Raw genomic sequence first — 22002 nt, 5'->3', positions numbered from 1 at the left:
ATTCTCAATGTTATTTATTTCTGCACTAACTTTAGTGATTTCTGTCCTTCTGGTTGCTTTAGGGTTCCTTTGTTCTTCTTTGTCTAGGTCTTTAAGATGTGCAATCAGGCTGTTTATTTGTGCTTTTTCTTGTTTCCTTATGTGTGCTTGTATGGCTATGAACTTCCCTGTCAGTACTGCCTTAGCTGTGTCCCAAATATTTTGATACTTGTGTCTTCATTTTCATTGAACTCTCAAAACATTTTGATTTCTTCCTTTATTTCCTCTTTGACCCAGGAGTTGTTAAGGAGTGTACTGTTGAGCTTCCACATTTTGGGACTGTTAACTAATTTTTTGTTGATTGTTAAGTGTTAGTTTAATTCCACTGTGGTCTGAGAAGCTGCTTGGGATGATTTCTGTGCTCTTGAATTGGCTGATGCTGTATTTGTGGCCTAACATATGATCTATCCTTGAGAATGACCCATGTAGACTTGAGCAAAATGTGTATTCCAGTTTCTTCAGGTGAATGACTCTGCAGATGTCTACTCGTTCTAGTTTAGTTATCTCCTCATTTAGCTTTCTCATGTCTTTATTGATTTTCTGCCTGGATGATCTCTCAAGTGAAAGAGTGGGGTGTTGAAGTCCCCTACTATGGCTGTGTTGCTGTTAATATATTGCTCTAGTTCTTTTGAGAAGGTGTTTGATGTATTTAGATTGTTTCTCATTGTGTGCATAGATGTTAATAATTGTTAAGTCCTTTTGATTGACAGATCTACTGAGTTAAGTAGTGTCCATCCCTATCTTTTAAATTTTTATTTATTTATTTATTTATTTTTAATTTTTTATGTATTTATTTATTTTCCCTTTTGTTGCCCTTGTTGTTTTTCATTGTTGTTGTTACTGATGTCGTCATTCTAAGATAGGAGAGAGAGAAATGGAGAAAGGAGGGGGAGATAGAGGGGGAAAGAAAGACAGACACCTGTAGACCTGCTTCACCACCTGTGAAGCAACTCCCCTGCAGATGGGGAGCCTGGGGCTCAAACTAGGATCCTTACGCCCATCTTTGCACTTTGTGCTACATGCACTTAACCTGCTGTGCTACCGCCTGACTCCCAATTTTATTTATTTTATAGTCTGTCATGTCAGATAAGAGAATAGCTGTTCCTACCCTTTTTTTGTGGGCTATTGGCTTGTATGATAGTTTTCCATCCTTTCACTTTGAGTCTGTGTTTGTCTTGTTGAGTTAGGTGGGATTACTGAAGACAGCATATTGTTGAGTTGTGTTTCTGATCCATCTTCCTAATGTGTGCCTTTTAATAGGTGAATTCGGCACATTGACATTTATTGATATCAAAGATTGAAGATATTTTAATGACATTCTTGTAGAGTTTTAGAGTGTTCTCATATATGGCTTATTTATGGTGGTCTGACTATTTTTAGGTAACCTTTCAGATCTTCTTTCAGGGAAGACTTAGTGATAGTTGATTCTTTCAACTGTTGCTTGTCTGAGAAGTTTTTTATGCCTCCTGTCGGGTTGCATCATGGGGGAGAGAACTCGACCAGAGCCAACCTGGTCTGCTGCTTACTCAGTGACATGGGAGAGGAACCAGGAACTCATGGCTGAGCGGGAACGCAATGTAATGCATTTATATCTTCTGAAACGGAAGTGGCAGGTCAGAAAAGGAAATGGGTAGGAGAGGGGGTGGAGAGAAGGAAAGAGCGTGAAGGTAGCAAGCTTCCATCTAACCAGTGGGGATTAAACCAATACAAGGCAGGTATCAGGCAAAACAATGATTATGTAAAAAGACCACAGACCACAGTGTCAAGCAATGTAAGGGACGTGGCATAATGACCAACTTTCTTTTTATCTAATGGCCATAGTATCAGGAATGTGGGGTGCTTTGTGAGGCAAGGAGTCTGATAGGAGGAGGCACACCTTTGGGGTAGTACTGTCCCTCCTAGCTCAACCTCTCGGTAGAGAGAGAGACTAACAGGATTTGACGCACCCCTCAGGTTCAAGCCCTGCCAAACTCAACCACATCCTCACAGTTTCCTAACATCTCCCTCTTTCTTAATGGCCATATATAAATAGGTCAATGTCTGTAAAAGACTCCATTTATGTCAGGGGAATAGCAGTGTAGGGGTGAACAGAAACCTGTTGGGCAGAAACCTGAATGATATTGTGCAGGCGTTTTTAAAGGAACTGGAATAAGACAGGGAGCGATAAGTAAGAGTATCAATGGACAGTGTGAGAGTGAAGAGAAGCCTGGTAGGCAGAGATGGGCTGCCTGATGGGCAGAAAGGGGGTACTGCCTGATAGGCAGAGGAGTGGGGGCCTGATAGGCTGAGGGGCGAAAGAGGTGATCTGGTATTGCAAAGTCCTGAGACAGCTGGATGCAAGGTCCATGGACTGCTACAGTCAGTCCTCAAGAAGTCCAGCAGTGTAAAGGGAGTGTCCAAAGGTGTACCAGTGAGTCAAATAGAAGCATCAGTCCAGTGCCAACGACCAGGGGAAGAAATGCCGCACATCTATCTTGATGGGGGAGGACAGCCACTGGAACTTTGCTTCTCTGTAGAGAGTGAGCTGGAATCACCAAAACGTGATAGCCAAAGCACGAGCAGGAAGGGCAGACAGCGATGAGCGAGAGAAAGGCAGTAATAAAGTTCTGTCCTTGGAGTCTGTGAATCACGTTCTTCAGATTGTGTCAGGTCACATCATAGGTTTCGGGGGACTGTTGTAGTCATGCCATCTTGTGGGCAATGTCAAAGGACAGGGTTTCAAATGGATTTCTGGGGATTCCGTATGAGCAGATGCTTCTTCATGTAAAGGCTTGACATAGCTGTAATCACTTACTTGTGAAGAAAAAAACTTGTAACAAATTAGAAGTTTACTGTAATTGATAACTCTATTATAATTGGTTTAAGTACCTTTTTAATTTTAGAAGGTCTTTCTCGTATTATTTTAAGGTTGTTTAAACAGTTTAAGCTCAATAAAATATGGAAAGGTAAACAGAAGAACCATTGTTAGAAGCCTCAAGCATGGAATCATTAGCATAACCATTGTGTTATATATCATTCACCCAGGCTGGTTCTACCTCTTTGACTGAGAAGGTATATGAGAGCTTTACATATCAATATCATCTTTTCTACCTTTAGTTACACCCATTTAAGATGGAGACACACCAAGTTGTGCACAGGATCTTCAGACCAGATTTAGTTAAAATATATTGATTTTTAACTAATTTTTACCTTAGACTTTAAACAAACTCAGGTTACTTAGAGAGTTAACACATGTTAATGACAATTTTTTAAAATTTTTTAGTAGTTATTTATTTATTTTCCATTTTTTTGCCCTTTTATTATTGTAGTTATTGTTGTTATTATTGATGATGTCGTTGTTGGATAGGACAGAGAGAAATGGAGAGAAGAGAGGAAGACAGAGAGGGGGAGAGAAAGACACCTGCAGACCTGCTTCACCGCCTGTAAAGTGACTCCCCTGCAGGTGGGGAGCCAGAGGCTCAAACCAGGATCCTTAGTCGGTCCATGTGTTTAGTGCCACCTGTGCTTAACCCACTACACTACCGCCTGACTCCCAACAATGTTTTTTTTTGAACATTTACAATGTCAGATTGATGCCAGATTGTTGTGGATTAATTTCCATAAGATTAGTTTACAGGGCATTTTTGGAGGGCCCCCAAAAATGCCCTGTATAGAGAATTTGTATTTTAATTTTGGAGATGATGAATCATCACGTTAAATATTTAGACTTTTATCTTAAATAATCAGTTACTTTAGCAAATTAATTTTACCCTTATAAGAATCTTGTTGAAAACTCCTTCATTTAACTCTGCCTGGTAAGAATGTAGCTTCAAAGTTACACTTTTAACCGTTAAGTTAATGTTTAACAAACTTGAAACATAAACATGTAGTTTATAATACACGGAAGGATAAAAACTTTTGTTACAAAGACATATCATTTCAAACACTAATTTAGATCTGTACTGTCCTAGTTGAACCATCTTTACTCACACAGTTTAAGACTAAACATTTCACATTTATACTAAGACTTAAAAAAAATCAAAAGAGGAAAAAACAAGTTTTTTGGTCTGTTTCTGGACGTCTCCAGAAACCGTGGCTGCGTCCAGCATTTTTATATAAAGTCAATTAAGTTTCAGAGTACTCTGAGAAAAATGGGCCATACAAAAAATTTTGATCATTCAACTCACTCACAAAACACAACTGGCCAGTCATAGAATAAGATATTCAGAGAAGGGGGGGAGAGGGCTCTGTGAACCTGATTTTTCAGATTCTGCCATGTAGTATTATGGGTCCTGGGGTGCGTCCTACCCCCAGTCCTCTTGCAGTGTTTATTGTTCCTCAGGGATAGCAATGCCATCATTCGGGTATTTCCAGACATGGCGGACAGGAGGCAGACAGGTTTTGAGTAATTCTGCGGAAAAACGCATGTGAACCCCCTCCCCATGGTCAATAGGGAGTCAGGCCCTTTCCAAATTTTATCGAGTGGGTCTTTCCATTTGATCTTAATAGCTGGGAGGGTGGATGGTGTTTGCCAATGAAGAATAATAGGAGGTTGGTTCGAATTTTTGTAAATATTAAAGAGACTTAATGTAGTTAAGGCTTTTGCCAGCTTGATACTGGGAGGGTATATTCCCCCTTTTTCTTTATTTAATTGTGCCTTAAGGGTTTGATGGGTCCTCTCGACAATGCCTTGTCCCTGTGGATTATAGGGGATGCCCGTAGTATGAGTAATGTTCCAGAGGAAACAAAAATCAATAAATTGTTTGCTGGTAAAAGCAGTACTATTGTCAGTTTTAAGTTAAAGAGGTAAGCCCATTACAACAAAACAGGAGAGCATATGGCTTATAAGCTTTTTGTGCTTTCTCCCATCTGAGATGTCTTCCACATAAATTTAGAAAAGGTATCAACTGAGACAAACACATATTTTTATTTGCCAAAGTTGGGTAAGTGGGTGACATCAATTTGCCGAAGAGCATTGGCTTTTAAGCCTCGGGGGTTAACCCCAAGAGTTTGAACAGCAGATGTCTTGATTAGACCTGCACAGGAGGAGCATGTAGCAAGAATAGCAAGAACTGTGCCAGAGGAATATCAGGAAATCGAGCTCAAAGGTCTTTAAGATTAACATGGGTTAAGGAATGAAAGTCAGCAGGATTAGAGACAGAGGCTAGGAGAATTCCTGTGGAGGTGAGGTGGTCAGCTGCAGCATTCCCTTCGGACAGGGCACCAGGAAGAGGGCTGTGGGAATGAAGGTGTTGAACATACAGTGGTTGAGTTTGAGAACAGAGCATAGAGGCAATTTGAATTAAGAGAGGAGAAAGTGGGTTGTCATCAGTTCTCACATAAGAACGAGCAAGCCATGGAAGTAAGTTAACAGTATACACACTGTCAGAAAAAAAGGTTGAAGGATTCTGGTACGCCTTTTAATGCAAGGAAAACAGCATAAAGTTCTTTGTACTGAGGGGAATTATCAGGAAGCTCAGTAAAGAGAGATTTGGGGTATTGCTTGTCTGGATAATATATAAGGGCAGCAGCTCCCTTTTTTCCACCATCAGTGAAGATTGTAGCAGCAGAGGGGATGGGATCTCGAGAGAAAAGTTTAGGCACTAGTAGAAGCAAAAGAGGTAAAGAAGCTATCAATTTATTAGAAGGAAAATGTCTAATTGTCCTGGAAAACCAATTATACTTATGGGAAAATGAGAATGGTGGCATATGAGCCACTCTGTATCTGTGAGAGAAAAAGGAAGAATAATTGAATCTGGTTCCCTTTCTAAGACCTGTATCAATCTGTTTCTTCCTTGGCGAATCATAGATGCTAAGGCATTAATCTCAGTAAGAAGTCTTGGAGATCCCCCTACTGGCATATGAAGCCATTCAAGAATGCCATGCTTTTGCCACAGTGCCCCCACTACCTTGGGGGTGGAGTTAAAGATTAGAAGATTTGCCGGAGAGGAGGGGGAAAACCAAACAAGATGCATGTCCTGGAGAGCCTGGTTAACCCTTTACAGTGCCAAGGAGGCTTCTGGGGTTAACATACACTTTGAGGAGGGCTGTTTGCTTCCTTTTAACAGATCAAACATCGGTTGGAGGCAGCTAGTAGGGAGATAAAGATACTGCCTAAGCCAATTTAAATTTCCAAGAAAACGTTGTAAAGAAGCAAGAGTGAGATTAGAAGGAAAAGTAACACAAGGTTTTAAGGGACAAATCTGCGTTAGGGAAATCTCTGAGCCTAAGAAAGATACTGGAGGAATTAGCTGTGCCTACTCAGGGGCTACATTAAAGCCGCTTTTCTTTAAGACAGGGATAAGAAAATCACAGAGGGCAGAGAGATCTGTATCTAATTCTCCCCATATAAACACGTCATCCATATAGTGAAAAGCCTTAAGGCCCTTATGAATATATGGAAAAAGGGCAGATTTAACAGCCTCTTGACAAATAGTAGGACTATTGGCCATGCCCTGGAGCAGTACCACCCATTCAAATCTATCGGCAGGGCTGGCGTTATTAATAGAAGGAACAGAGAAGGCAAAATGTTTACAATCTTGTTTACAATCTTGTGGCTGCAAGGGAATAGAGAAAAAAACAATCCTGTTTATCAATAACTATGATTGTAATTCCCATGGGAATCGTAGAAGTAAGAGACAAATCCCTTTGGGTGGAGCCTCAGCCTGCATGGTTTTATTAAATGCATGAAGATCTTGGAGGAGGCACCATTTTCCCAAGCGTTTTTTAATCACAAAGACAGGAGTATTCCATGGGCTCCAGGAATGGCGAATATGTCCCAAGGACAACTGCTCTTGGACAAGCTCTTCTAAAATTTCTAGCTTCTCCCTAGGCAAAAGCCACTGCTCCATCCAGACTAGCTAGTTAGAAAGCCAATCTAAGTGGGGAGTTCTGTTACAAACAGGGGCAGTTAGTATTGGGGGTGCTGGTCAGATCTAGAAGTTTCACAGGAGTGAGTGTGGTGCCCTGCAGTGGTGTCTGAGGATATTACTACATCAAGAGATTCCAGCAAGTCTCTTCTCAATAAATTGGTGCTAATATCAGCTGTCAAAGGACGAAAGTGTCCGGTAGTCCCTTCCGAGTCTTCCCACACAAGTGAATCTCGTGTGAGGAAAGCTTACATCAACCCTTCAACACCATGTAAATATGGTCCTGTAAAGAGTTCCCAACTCTGGGGAACCTCTGCTTGCCTTTAAATTGTCTTGTCTGCTCCAGTATCAATCAAACATTTAAAAGGAATATTATCAATCCTTACTGTCATAGTGGGGTGACCACTTTCTAAAACAGGGGTGGTCCACAAAATCTCAGGTTCTGAATCTGCACTGTTCACTTGCTTCAGCCAGCTATTTTTACGCGGGGAGTTCCCACACCATCGTGTGCTCCTCCTTCTGCTCACCCTCTGCTATTGTTACATGGAGTGGTGGACAGAGCGATGGATTTGGTCCCAAGCTGGGCTTTTGTTTATGGAAGAAAGGCATGGCACCAAGAGGGCGACCCACTTGACTCCCTCTTGAAGGTGGGGCTGAGGGATACCCTGCACCTAGTTTAAATCCCTGTTTAAATCTACATTTGACAGGGACGTGCCATTTCTATGAAACTTGGACCAACAATCTCTCCTCCAATGAAAACCTTTCTGGAATCTAGGACAAGGCATTCAGGGCCTCTGGCTCCCTGACTGGAAGCGGTGTCATGGTTTATTTTCTGGACATTGGTTACACCAAAGCCCTTGGCAACCGCACTGAAAGCAAGTCCCCTTTCACTTATGTAGGGTAGCTGCATAGGCCTGTGTCATAATGGGTGCCTGACAAGAGCTTGATCTAAGCTCCCAAGTCACTAAAATCCAGGTGTTTGTGTGTTCGTTTTTAAGACTGAGGTATGCCTGCCAGAAATCCAGAATCATGCCATCCCAGACAATAGAACACAGGAGGAGAAAACAGGCTTCAGGATTATAAATCTTTCTCTCCTTGATTGGACCCTGGTAATGAATTTAGCTAGGGATTCATCAGGTTCTTGGTGAAGGAAGAGAATGGGGGCTGAGGCTGCTCCCATGGGTGGTGTTAACCTCTCCCATGCTTGTAATGTGCAGAGGCATACCTGATTAAAATAACTGGGTGGAAACTTGGCCTCTGCCTGTTGAATTCTGGTTTCCAAATGACCCATTCCAAACAGTGCCTCAAAATCCCACTGAGGCTGATTCTGGCTATTTCTCTGGGATTGGTGTAAACATTCATCCCTTAAAAATGCCTCCCATTGAAGGAAGAGGGGGCCTGGGAGCATAGTGTGAGCTATGTCCCTCCAGTCTTGGGGGGTATTAAGGTTCTGGAGAAGGCCTTGTAAAATGGACCTGGTCCATGGAGCATGAACTCCATGCTCCTTAATTGCCTGGTGAAGTTTTTTAAGATCTGTGGAGGAATAACGGGTACCACTCCTGAGGTTTCTGTGTATTGGGGGCAACATTAACCAGGAATGTGTGGACTTACTCTGGAGGAAAAGCTCCATTGTGAAGCCGGCAAAGGTATTCAGTATCCAATAGTGCTGTAGTGGTGGGGGGGAGGAGTTGCAGAAGTGGAAGCTGCCACATAAGCAGTGGTGGCAGTGGCTGCTAGAGAAGCCAGATACGTGTCTGCCAAAATGGGAACCTCGTGGCAAAATGCAGAGGGCTTAGGGTGGGTCAGGATTGGGACAGGCTTTTCTTTCTCTAGAAAGCATGTGTGGTGCTGGGTAAGCACAATGACCATCTCCTTTAACTCTTTGATCTCAGCCTCAAGGTCCCGTAGCCTTTTGGGAGGGTGCCCTACATATTCCCTGAAAGCTGCGACCATGGTCAAGAGGATCCAAGGTGCAGCCCCAAGCAAAATTTCCCAGCGATATAAAAATTGTATAGAGAAAAAAAAGTAGAGGGCTTGGGAGACCTCTTCATAAGGAGGAAGGTCACCCATGGCAGAGGGGTCTCAGAAAAATAATAAGAGGAAAAAAAGAATCACAGTACCTTCGTAAAACACAAGGCTGCAGAGAGCCAAGCGGCATATACTTATCTGGGGAATGGGTGGGTTAGGTTCCCTGTTCGGGCACCAGATGTCGTGTTGCGCAGCAGGGGAGAGAACTCGACCGGATCCAACCTGGCCTGCTGCTTACTCAGGGACGCAGAAGAGGAACCAGGAACTCGTGGATGAGCGGGAACACAATGCATTGCCTTTATATCTTCTGAAACAGAAGTGGCAGGTCAGAAAAGGAAATGGGTAGGAAAGGGGGTGGAGAGAAGAAAAGAGCGCAAAGGTAGCAAGCTTCCATCTAACCAGTGGGGATTAAACCAATACCCTGCATTCAGGGTGGGTCTCAGGCAAAGCAATGATTATGTAAATAGACCACAGCATCAAGCAATGCAGGGGACCAAAGCCTCCATCTAGTCTGAATGACTAGTCTAGCAGGATACAGTAGTCTTGTTGAAAGCCTTTCTCATTGAGCACTCGATAGATATCTTGCCATTCTCTTCTGGCCTGTAGTGTTTGTGTGGAGAAGTCTGCTGCTAATCTTATTGGTTTTCCTCTGTAGGTGACTCTATTTTTCTCTTGCAGCCTTCAGGATCCTTTCTTTATCCTTATTCCTTTCCATTCTAAATAGGCTGTATCTTGGTGTCTTTAAGTCTGGGTTGTTGTTTTCGATGGGTTATATTGTTTTCACTGGGCTGGCTTCATGGGCGGGTAACAGATGACCAGGGACTCATGGTTGAGCTGTAGGCAGTATCTCTTTATTCATGCAGGACGCAGCACAATCTAAGACGAGCTAAGCTAAACTCAAGTACCCTAAAACTCACAATGCTGTCTTTATATATACTTGCCAAGTAGGGTGGAAACAGGATGTGACATAGAGAGGGTGGAGAGAAAAGTGACTGGTGAAAATCAGAGTGTGACAAGGAGGGGCGGAGCAGGCGAGAATCCTATCACTGAACCACCAATGCCCTGGAGGGAGGGTGGTGCTTGTTAACAGTGGTTATGTAAATAGAATGCAGTGGTTATGTAAATAGAATAGTGTTAAGCAGGGGGGATTTAAACCAAATGAAACAGAAGGGGTCTCATGCATACCAACACTGGGTTCATTCTGTTTGGGACCCTCTGTGCTTCTTGAACCTTTATGTCTTTGATGTTGTCTAGACTAGAGAAGTTCTCAGCTATTATGTCCTGAAAATGCTTTCTTCCCCTCCCTCTCTTTCTTCCCCTGGTAAGCCAATAATGTGTATATTATTTCTTTTGAAGTCATCCCATAGGTCTCTGTTGTTGTTTTCAGTATGTCTTAATCTCTTTTTGAGATCTCTTACTTCTTTTTTAGTTGTCTCTAATTCATCCTCGATCTTGCTAATTCTGTCTTCAGCCTCATTTATTCTATTCTCTCTGCCCTCTACTGTTTTCTGGAGTTCATCTATTTTGTTACCCTGTTTTGATACTATTTTAGCTTGTTCAGATAGTTGTGTTCTTAGCTCAGCTATTTCAGCTTTCATTTCTCTAATAACCTTGCGATAATTAGTGTTTCTTCCAGAGTCTCATTTGTTGTTTCTGTATTTCTGATGACACATCTTTCAAACTCTTTACTCACTCCTGTGATTATTTCCTTAACTAGTGTTTGGATGTTGACCTCATTTTGTGCTTCACCCTTTGCTGGGTTTTTAGCTGGACTCTTGTCCTGGTTCATTTCTCCAATATTTCTTCTTGTTGGTTTAACCATTCAAACCATAGTATGTTATGAGGTTCCTCTCTCAGTACTTTTCAATTTACTTATCCCCCTTCCTGGTTTGACTTGTGGCTAAGTAAGGTTCTTAAAGGGTTCACAGTTGTGGAAATTGATGGTTGTTTTAATATTATTTTAATCCCTGAGTTGAAGCACAGTGGCTTAAAAGCCTCTTTTGTTCTTTTTCTCCCCTGTAGGCTATGGGAGCCTGAGGACCTTTAAACTATAAGTAGGCTTCTTAGCTTAATCCTTCACTCCTGACCAGGAGGTAAAGCAGGGTGGGGCAGAGAAAATCCAGTGGTTCTGCAAAGAGACTCTCACTGCCCCGTGGCTAGGCCACCGAGGTATAGATCTTCTCCTGAGTTTTCTTGTTAGTTCTCTGTGCCCTGGTGTCAGCACAGGGCCTCCCCCCTGCTGCTCCAGCTTCTGAGGGCTGTATCAATGGAGACTCACAGTTGCATTTGGTGAGTCTTAGGGGAGTCCTCTCCTCCCTTCAGCAGTCTTTTTGTTGTTGAAACAGACTGGTGGTGGTGTCTTAACTGGTAAACTGCCAGACTGTTACCAGACTCTTAATCTCTCCCTAGGCTCCTCTCTGTCAACGAGCCACATGTATTTTCACTTACCGGTGATTTGGTGGGTTCCTGAAGTCATTCTGGTCCTGTCTTGTTTCGGTCCCAAATGATCTCCTTTAGTACTCCTAGTTGACCTGGGGGAGGAGAATAGAGAAACACAGCTGCTGCTGCTCTGTAGCCCCACCTCTGCAACAAGATATACTATTTTCAAAATAGATACTGCACACTTTATTTTTTTTTCTGTCAGTGGTAGACAAAAGCACAGTGATGACCCATAATAAATGCATGCTAGCTTTTCCTCACACCTCTAATTTCCAGGGATTAAAAGTGAGCTCTGCTGAAACAGTAAAAGTAGACACAACCCAGAGCCAAGTGGAGTTTCAGGAAACCCTAGAGATCTTCAAACAAGAAGACATCTTTTCCATTGGGATCGAGGAAGTAAGTAATACCTCATAAACCCTAACACCACTTAGTTCTTCATTTTTCTGGCTGAGCACTACCCCCAAATTAGACATTTAAACCTTGTACCTTTCCTATAATATATTATCAAGGTTCTGAACTAGTCACCTTTCATGGTGTCACATGAGTTGAAGTTGGGAGCTATTTTATATAGACTAAAACCAAAAAAATTGCTTCTCAGCCTTTTGACTAACATCAATAGATACGACCCTTTGCAGACTCTTTACATGGATAGATACTTTCATTCAAATTGCTTTCTCTACAGGTGTTTGATATTTTACCCCTCTATGGAGTGCTCGGACCACACAGTAGACAGCAGATTTCTTTCACCTTCTATGGACACCGTGACATCATTGCTCAGGCTAAAGCCCTATGTGAAGTAGAAGGAGGGCCCACCTATGAGATCAAACTAAAGGGACAGGCATCTCTGGTCAGCTATTCTTTTGACACCAAGGATATTAAATATGGATTACAGGTATTGTTAAATATTGGGCAGAAGTGATCAGATATAGCCTTGAACATTGGTCATTGCTGTGTTCCAATCACTCCTAGCATCCACATTCCACATGACAAGCCCTATGTCTGTGCATCTCTTCTCAGTTAGATTTTGTGTCTTAGAGATAATATACCTTGCCAAATTTTAATGAGGATTATACCTCTGTTATATATGTAGAGGTGTAATAATCACATATGCATAATTATATATATATATCCATATATACATATATATGGATATATATATATATATATATATATAATTACTGAAATATGTGTGTTGCTCTGTTTTGGGAGGTTAAATATCATACCTAAAATCAAATTTACCCAATTTCTATCTAGGCCTTGTTCATTGCATTGGTCAAACTGAATTCTCTTTCATTTCTTATCACCAGGGTCCTCTGACAAGCTGATTTTGGCTAAACTCAGAATATATTCTTTGAAGAAGCCAGTCCTTGCCCTATTTCATCCTTAGAAGCCCTAAAGTGGTCTAAGTTTCTGATTATTTGATTCCTTCAACCAAGCAAAAGAGCATGTCTAAACTATTAGTGCCAAGTCACTATATATATAAATTCATTCTAGGCCATTATGAATTCAAATCTCTTTTAAAAGCAATATTTCTTTACGCCAGCCTTTGTGCTTCACGCCAGCCTTTGTGTTTCACACCATGTGCCCTTAACCCGCAGCACCACCGCTCAGCTCCCTAAAAGCAATATTTCTTAATAGAGAAAAATTATTTTCACTCCCTCTAATAAGGGTAGTTGTGCATCTGCTAGAGCACATGCATTATTATGCATGAATACCCATGATAGACCCTACCTTTGGGAGCAAGTTTCATGAGCATTGAAGCAGTGCTACAAGTATCCTTTCTTTTTCTTCTGTCTCTCCCTATCTCTCACCTTCTAACTAAGAAATAAAAAAGAAGAAAATGGTTTCTAGAACATTCCCATTGTGTAGGAACTAAGCACCAGCAATAACTTCGATGGGGCCATGGGGAAAGACCCTCTAGTAGGTGTTCTTTATGAAGACATGGGTACTAGACGTTAGGTGTTAACCCCACTACTATGCTAAACTAAACTAGTTATTTGTAAAACTAAGGTTAGAGCCCAAAGAATAGTGATCCTCCTGCTCCAATGAGCACCTTTTTGTGATACAGAAGTATAAATTGGTCAGTGTCTACATCGTGAAAAATAGTATCCATTTCTGTGAGGCTTGTCTACACATCTTTATCAGGATGAGAGCAGCATCTCAAAAAGTGGGTGACTGAAAAAGTCACTCTTCGTCTTTTTTCTCCTCCCAAGCTGTTTGATCATATCACGGAAAATGAAATCACACTGAAGAACACTGGAAAAGTTGGCTTTGATTTCAAGGTTCTGACTGGCCACCAGTTTTCACCAGACTGTCTTGTGCCTGGAGTGCCACTCATCCTGCCTGTTTCAGTAAGCTTCCCCCCCCCTCACTCCTATGACTTTGTGACAGTGGCAGAAGGGTCCGATTCAAATCTGGAAGTTACACTCTAGAGATATATGCAGTGCACCACACATTTGCTATGAATAGCTAAACTCCTGTCCCAGCTGAGGGTCAGCCCAAAAAGCAGGTTTCCTTTATTATTATTTTTGTTTTTTACTTTTTATTTGTGACCAGGGTTATTGCTGGGTCTCAGTACCTACATGACGAATCTACCACACCTTACAGCCATTATTATTGCTTTATTATCTTTACTTATTGGATAAAGACAGCTAGAAATTGAAGTGGAAGGAGGTGATACAGAGGGAGAGACAGACAGATACCTGAAACACTGCTTTACCACTCAAAGCTTGCCCCCCTGCAAGGGGGACTTGGGGCTAGAAGTCAGGTCATGGTGCACTGTGACATGTGCTCAACCAAGGGCACTACCACCTGACCCCACAGCCATTTTTCTATTATTGTTATTATATTAGGTAGGACAGAGAGAAATTGAGAATGGAGAGGGAGATAGCAAGGGAGGGAGAGAAAGGGAGGCACCAACAGACCTTCTTCACTGCTCATGAAGCTTCTCCCCACAAGTGGGCACCAGGGCTTGAACCCAGGTCCTTATGTACTGCAAAGTGTGCATTCAACTGGGTGTGCCCAGCTCCTAAAAGGAGGTCTTTCTAAAAAATAGAAGTTCAACTTTTTCTGCACTGCCCACCTCACCCCACACCACCCTTTTTTTTTTAAACTGAATCTTCCTTCTATGTGGCTAAATGGATTTTGTTTCCCTAAGTACTTTTCTTTTTCTTAATCATATTTTGAAACAAATGTTTAGAACATTCCACAGCATACACACATGCTGATATATGTAACAAGATAGGGAAAAAAAACATCCCCCAACAAGATTTTTTTTTATTTTTATATTACAGAATTATATGTCAATAGGGGTTTGAATCCATACCATTCCCACCACCAGAGTTCTGAGTCTTCAGTCTCCCCACTGCAAGCCACCACCTAAGGTTGTAGAGATGGGCCAACCATCATCTCGAATATTATCTGTCCACATTTATATATAATTGCCCCTTTTTTTCTTAGTCAGTCCTCTCTTCCCCTCCAAGTCACTCATGACAACATAACTAACTTCATATGTCCTCTCTTTTTCCTTCTCTCTGGGTGCTGATGGAGCTGGAGTTCAGAGCCCTCTCATCTTCATCCTATCACTTCTCCCCCACAGGGAGTATGAATTAAGATTGTTTTGGGGGAGCAGAAGGTAGGAGTTCTGGCTTCTGTAGCTGCTTCTCTGCTGAACATGGGCCTTGGCAGGTCGATCCATAATCCCAGCCTGTTTCCATCTTTCCCTAATGGACCAGAGCTCTAGAGATACCAGGGTCCAGGACACATTGGTCATCTGTCCAGAGAAGTCAGGATAGAGTCATAGTAGCATCTGTAACTTGGTGTCTAGAAGGCAGCATAACCTAAATTGAAACAAAATGGTTAATGAACAGGAACCAGAAAGTAGGATTAGAGCTGATGAGATTATGGACTTTAGTGAAGAAGAAAACTAGGAAATCCATTTTAGACATGTTCCTGGGGACACACAACTATGGTAATTTTGCTTGAGTTTAGTAGCTAGCCTGAAGTTGGATAACAATATTGTCTGGGGAGTCAGGCAGTAGCGCAGCGGGTTAAGCACAGGTGGCGCAATGTTCCAAGGACCAGAATAAGGATCTCGGTTCAAGCTCCCAGCTCACCACCTGCAGGGGAGTCACTTCACAAGTGGTGAAGCAGGTCTGCAGGTGTCTACCTTTCTCTCCCCTTCTATTTCTTCCCCTTCTCTCTTGATTTCTCTCTGTCCTATCCAACAACGACATCAATAACAACAACTACTACAACAATAAAATAACAAGGGCAACAAAAGGGAATAAATAAGTTTTTAAAAAGGATTTATAAATAAATTAAAAAGAATATTGTCTGAGGGAGTCGGGCGAGGATAGCACAGCGTTAAGCGCTGGTGGCTTAAAGTACAAGAACCAGCAGAAGGATCCCTGTTCAAGCCCCCAGCTCCTCACCTGCAGAGAAGTCACTTCACAAGCAGTGAAGCAAATCTGCAGGTTTCAATCTTTCTCTCCCTTTCTGTCTCCCCCTCCTCTCTCCATTTCTCTCTGTCCTATCCAACAACAAAGACATCAATAACAACAACAATAATAACCACAACAATAAAACAACAAGGGCAACAAAAAGGGAAAATGAATAAATAAATATTTTTAAAAATTAAAAAAAAGAAACCTTTAAAAAAAAGAATATTATCTAAGAGAATAGTGTCAAATTTGAGAAAAAGAGCTAGAAAGTTGGATTAGGTCAAGGAGTAGCGCCTGTTCTTGAAAAAAAATTCTGTGGCTAAAATTAACAATTTACAGAAGTCGGGTGGTAGTGCAGAGGGTTAAGCACACATGACGCAAAGCGTAAGGACTGGCCTAAGGATCCTGGTTCGAGCCCCTGGCTCTCCACCTACAGGGGGGTCGCTTCACAAGTGGTGAAACAGGTCTGCAGGTATCTATCTTTCTCTCCCCTCTCTGTCTTCCCCCCCTCCTCTCTCCATTTCTCTCTGTCCTATCCAACAACGACATCATCAACAACAACAACAACAATAATAACTACAACAACATTTTTTTTAAAAAGCAGTAAAGGCAACAAAAAGGGAAAATAAATAAATATTTAAAAATAAATTTTAAAAAATCAACAATTTACCTCCATCTGCCTGCTCTAGAGCCCATATACATATTTAGTACCTGAGCCAGTATGTGCCCTCCCCCACCCCAAGCAACCACAATAATTTTCCAATTTAAATATGGGTTGTGTTGAGTTTGGTTGTTTATTTTAAGTATGTGTCCCCCAACAAGGTTTCATAGGAAGAAAATTTTTGTTAGAAGAATGCAATAAGATAAAAACTAAGTCAGAAAGAACTACTGTGTGGAGGGCAGGGGTAGATAGCATCATGGTTATGCAAAGAGTCTCTCATGCCTAAGGCTCCAAAGTCCCAAGTTTATTCCTCCACAGTACCATGAACCAGAGCAGATTGCTCTGCTCTCTCTCTCTCTCTGTAACTTCTCTCAGTTTCTCTGTGTGTGTGTGTCATTAAAATAAAACAAATAAAATACTTTAAAAAAATAACTAGTCAAAATTAGTAAAATGGTAAATAATTGTAATATCTTTCATACTCAGACTATTAACCTTTAACATAAAGCCTTTTAGCAGTATAGTACATGAAGATCTTTTTTTTATTGAAGATTTAGTTCTTAGAAGAACTTTTCAATTTTATAATCACGATAAATCAAGTAGTTTCTACTTCAGTTTTCTAGGAATATTACAAAAAAAACCCCTGGAAATACAAAACAAATATGTAAAATACATGTATTTTTAAGTTTTTAAATTATTATCTTTATTTATTGGATAGAGACATTCAGAAATTGAGAAGCAAGAGAGGAGATAGAGAGGGGAAGAGACCAAGAGACACCTGTAGCACTGATTCACCATTCATGAAGTTTTCCCCCTGCAGGTAGAGACTGGGGGCTCAAGCCTGGGTCCTTGTGCATTATAACATGTGCATTCAACCAGGTGTTCCACCACCCAACCTCCCAAAATACACATATTTTTATGAGCCTTACAGATATATTTGTAGGTTCTATTCCAAAAGCAAGGGAAGCAAAAGCAAAAATAAGCAAACTGGGATAACATCAAACTAACAACAGTGCAATGAGATCACATTTTGATAAGCACATGGTTCTGTTTAAATTCACTTTTTCTCTTATTTATACTAAGACACTATATGTGGTATTTAGAGTCTGGAATATCTGTAAAAAGGTCATCTCTAAATCATTAACTTAAATGATCATTTAATAAAAACAAGTTAGGAATCTTATTGGGGTCCTGGTGCATGATGGTGTTAAAGGACCTAAGTTGTGTGTGAGAGTGTTCTGCAGACACCTATCATGGAGAGATGATAAACTGTACTAGGTATGAACAACTGTACTATAAACCATTAATTCCCAATAAAATGATATTTAAAAGAAGATAAAGAGCTTCTTTTGTGGTAAATGGAAAAATTGGAGATTACTCAAGAGAGATTTGAGAAAAGAGAATGAGGGTGTGAGGATGAATCCTAAGACCACAAAATATTGCAGCCTCTGCTATCACCTACCTAGTAACCCCCACACATACATTTGTTCCATAAAATTTCATAAAATGTTTCACCTGAGTAAATACATGCCTTGTGAAATCTGGTGACAAAGTCAGTGAAATAAAGTTCTAGCTAAGGAAGTCAGAGGGTCAAGGCATAAAAATGAGAGAAATAAGGTCTTCTCACAGAAATCCCGACAATGTCGTTTAACTATCAGTTTATGAGTTAAAGATAGTTTACTAACTCAGGTGTGGCAAGTGGACTCCCAGTATGTGCAACTACATCTGTGAGTATATTTAAATAAAATCCAGATGACATGTATCTTATTATTTGCATGGTAGGAGTAAATGTGATGGTCTTCAATGAAACGAATCCAATTACAAAGAAGACTAAGGCAAGTATAAACCTATGGGACTACATCAAATGAAAAAGTTTCTTAACAGCAGAAGAAACTACTACCCAAACCAAAAGACCCCTCACAGAGTGGGAGAAGATCTTTGCATGCCATACATCAGACAATAGTTTAATAACCGAAATATATAAAGAGCTTGCCAAACTTAACAACAAGAAAACAAATAACCCCATACAAAAATGGGGAGAGGACATGGACAGAATATTCACCACAGAAGAGATCCAAAAGGCTGAGAAACACATGAAAAAGTGCTCCAAGTCTCTGATTGTCAGAGAAATGCAAATAAAGACAACAATGAGATACCATTTCACTCTTATAAGAATGCCATACATCAGAAAAGGTAGCAGCAACAAATGCTGGAGAGGAATTTACATTCCCACTGCTGGTGGGAATGTAAATGGGTCCAACCCCTGTGGAGAGCAGTCTGGAGAACTCTCAGAAGGCAATGATCCTGCAGTTCCTCTCCTGGGGATATATCCTAAAGAACCCAACACACCCAAAAAGATTTGTGTATACCTATGTTCTTAGCAGCACAATTTGTAATAGCCAAAACCTGGAAGCAACCCAGGTGTCCAACAACAGATGAGTGGCTGAGCAAGTTGTGGTATATGTACACAATGGAATACTTACTCAGCTATAAAAAATAGTGACTTTCACCGTTTTCAGCCGATCTTGGATGGACCTTGAAAAAATTGATGTTAGGTGAAATAAGTCGGAAACAGAAGGATGAATATGGGATGATCTCACTCTGAGGCAGAAGTTGATAAACAAGATCAGAAGAGGAAACACAAGTAGAACCTGAACTGGAGTTGGTGTATTGCACCAAAGTAAAAGACTCTGGGGTGGGTGCGTGGGGAGGAGAGTACAGGTCCAAAAAGGATGACAGAGGACCTAGTGGGGATGCATGTGCAAATTATTGTATTTACTGTTGAATGTAAAGCATTAATCCCCCAATAAAGAAATTTAAAAAAAAAGAAAAGAAAAGAAAAAAATGTGATGGTCTTTTTTAACTTTCATAATCATTCTCTAATTTTTCATGAGAATATGCATCACTCATGGTATCAAAAATTATAAGATATGTTTTAACAGTATACTATTCCCACTCAAAAATAATTTTAACATATTTCTAAATAACTTGAACTTATTTATTTTTTAATTATCTTTATTTGTTGGATAGAAACAGAAATCAAGAGGGGTTAGATAGAGGAGAGAGACAGAGAGACACCTACAGCACTGCTTCACCACTCACAAAGCTTTCCCCCTGCAGGTGGGGACCAGGGGCTTGAACCTGCATCCTTGTGAGTTGTAATATGTGTGCTCAACCAGGTGCGCCACCACTGGCCCCAACTTGAACTTATTTTTCTCCAGTTCAGATTACAACCTAATTTGCCTTGCTAGTACTTTATAACCATGTGATTCTTCTATGTTCTGTTTTAATCATTACTGAACTAGAGGTTATATTTTGCGATTTTATTAATAATTAAAGTTTTAATACATGACATTTGATGTATACAAAAGAAATCTATGCAGCATATATTTGACTTATACGGTTTACTAATGAAATAAACACTCCTGAACCTATCTTTTTTCTTGCTGTTGTTGTCACTAGGACTTCACCATTTCAGGGTGATTTTTATAGAGATACAGAAAAAGAGAAAGAAAGCACAAAGTGTCGGGTTGCATCATGGGGGAGAGAACTCGACTGGAGCCAACCTGGGCTGCTGCTTACTCAGTGACGCGGGAGAGGAACCAGGAACCGAGCAGCTGAGTTGTGAGGGAACACAATCAATTTCATTTATTGATCAGAGAAAACGCATTTATATCTTTTGATACGGAAGTGGCAGGTTGGAAAAGGAAATGGCTAGGAGAGGGGGTGGAGATAAAAAGAGCGCAAAGGTAGCAAGCTTCCATCTAACCAGTGGGGATTAAACCCAATACCCTGCAGGCAGGGCGGGTCTCAGGCAAAACAATGATTATGTAAATAGACCACAGCAACAAGCAATACAACATGGAGCAGGGGGGAGCTGGCATAATGCCCAACAAAAGGAATGACACCACAGCACCGAAGCTTTCTTTAATGTGGTGGGGGCCTCGCTCAAACCTAGGTTGCACACATGACAGAGGAGGTGAGCTTTAATAATATAATTATTATCTGTTTGAGCTATCTTGCTTTTCCCCTGCCTCTTTCCTTCTAATCTACTCCATTATATTTGAAGTCATCTGGTGGTTAATATGCAGTAAACCAATGGGACTACATCAAATTGAAAAGCTTCTGCACAGCAAAAGAAACCATCACACAAAGAGACTCCTTACAAAATGAGAGAAGATCTTTATATGCTATACATCAAATATATATAAATTCATATGTGTATGTATATATTATATAGCCAAATATATATGAAGAGCTCATCAAACTCAGAAACAGAAAACCAAATGACCCCATTCAAAAGTGGGCAGAAAATATTAACAGAATATTCACCAAAGAAGAGATCCAAAAGACCAACAGATATATGAAAAAATGTTCTGAGTCATTGATTGTCAGAGAAATGCAGATAACACAGCAATGAGACACCTCTTCACTCCTGTGAGAATGTCATATAACAGAAAGGATAGTAACAAATGCTAGTAAGATTATGGGGCCAATGGAACTTTCCTGCACTGCTGGTGGGAATGTAATTTGGTTCAACCCCTGTGGAAAGTAGTCTGGAGAACTCTAAGAAAGCTAGAAATGGACCCAGCCTATGGCCCAGCAATCCCTCTCCTAGACGTATATCCTAGGGAACCAAACACACGCATCCAAAAAGCTGTGTGTATACTCATATTCATACCACTACAATTTGTAGTAGCCAAAGCCTGGAAGCAATCTAGGTGTCCAGCAACAGATGAGTGACTGAAAAAGTTGTGAGTTTTCTTGAAGAATTGTTCAGGGGTTGGATGGTGGCGCACCTGGTTGAGCACAATGTTACAGTGCAGAAGGGCCAGAGTTTGAGCCCCTGGGGAAAGTTTTGCAAGTGGTGAAGCAGTGTTGCAGGTGTCTCTCTGTCTTCTCCCTCTCTATCCCCCACCCCTCCCCTCTCCACTTCTGGCTATCTCCATCTACTATTTCTGCTTCCAAAATGCAGCTTAAACTCAAGCACGTGTTCCTTCCAGTTACAGTCTCACTAATTCATCTTTTCCAATAACTTGGTAGCAGATGACCATTGAGAAGATAACAACTCATTTACTGCCAAGAGTACAGTTCTCAAAACATAATATAAAGATTATTTTAATTTTTTTTTAAGTGTCCTAAGACTGAATCAGATCTTAAGAGAGTAATGTGAATGACAATGGCTTACACTGGAGATTATCAAGTCCATCAAAGTGCTAGAAGCAGAAGTTCATTGTAAGTTTAAGATTCTCTCTTGCCTTTCTGCTGTGCAGGGTTTTATCAGTTCAAAAAAAGAGCAGGTGTTGAAAGTTTCCTACTTGCCTGGAGTACCTGAAGTCTTCCAGAGAAGCTTCCAGATACAGATTGCCCACCTAGACCCAGAAAACATCACTCTGAGTGGAGAAGGAATCTTTCCTCGAATCTGTCTTGATCTTCCCAGGAACCTCAAAGGTACTCACCTAGCATAGTATTTTCCCTCTGGGAAACAAAGGATGCAGATAAGTTTTGTTCATTTGAAAGTTGATGTTTAATCTTGCTTAGCAGTACT

At 40.9% G+C, this 22002-nt stretch overlaps 1 protein-coding gene across 1 annotated transcript in view; it reads left to right on the top strand.

Annotated features, from left to right (window-relative positions):
* HYDIN (HYDIN axonemal central pair apparatus protein) overlaps nucleotides 1-22002 on the top strand; it is a 477232-nt gene that overhangs the window by 326161 nt on the left and 129069 nt on the right. The window contains exons 26-29 of the mRNA XM_060172033.1: nucleotides 11631-11750; nucleotides 12037-12246; nucleotides 13568-13705; nucleotides 21728-21905. Of these exons, the coding sequence (XP_060028016.1) occupies nucleotides 11631-11750; nucleotides 12037-12246; nucleotides 13568-13705; nucleotides 21728-21905 (646 nt within the window). The remainder of the gene's footprint in view (nucleotides 1-11630; nucleotides 11751-12036; nucleotides 12247-13567; nucleotides 13706-21727; nucleotides 21906-22002) is intronic.

Source organism: Erinaceus europaeus, chromosome 2, assembly GCF_950295315.1.
Source record: "Erinaceus europaeus chromosome 2, mEriEur2.1, whole genome shotgun sequence".
In the NCBI taxonomy this organism is placed as follows: domain Eukaryota; kingdom Metazoa; phylum Chordata; class Mammalia; order Eulipotyphla; family Erinaceidae; genus Erinaceus; species Erinaceus europaeus.
Note: the sequence above shows the minus strand (reverse complement) of the source record. Positions and strands in the feature narration are given on the sequence as shown.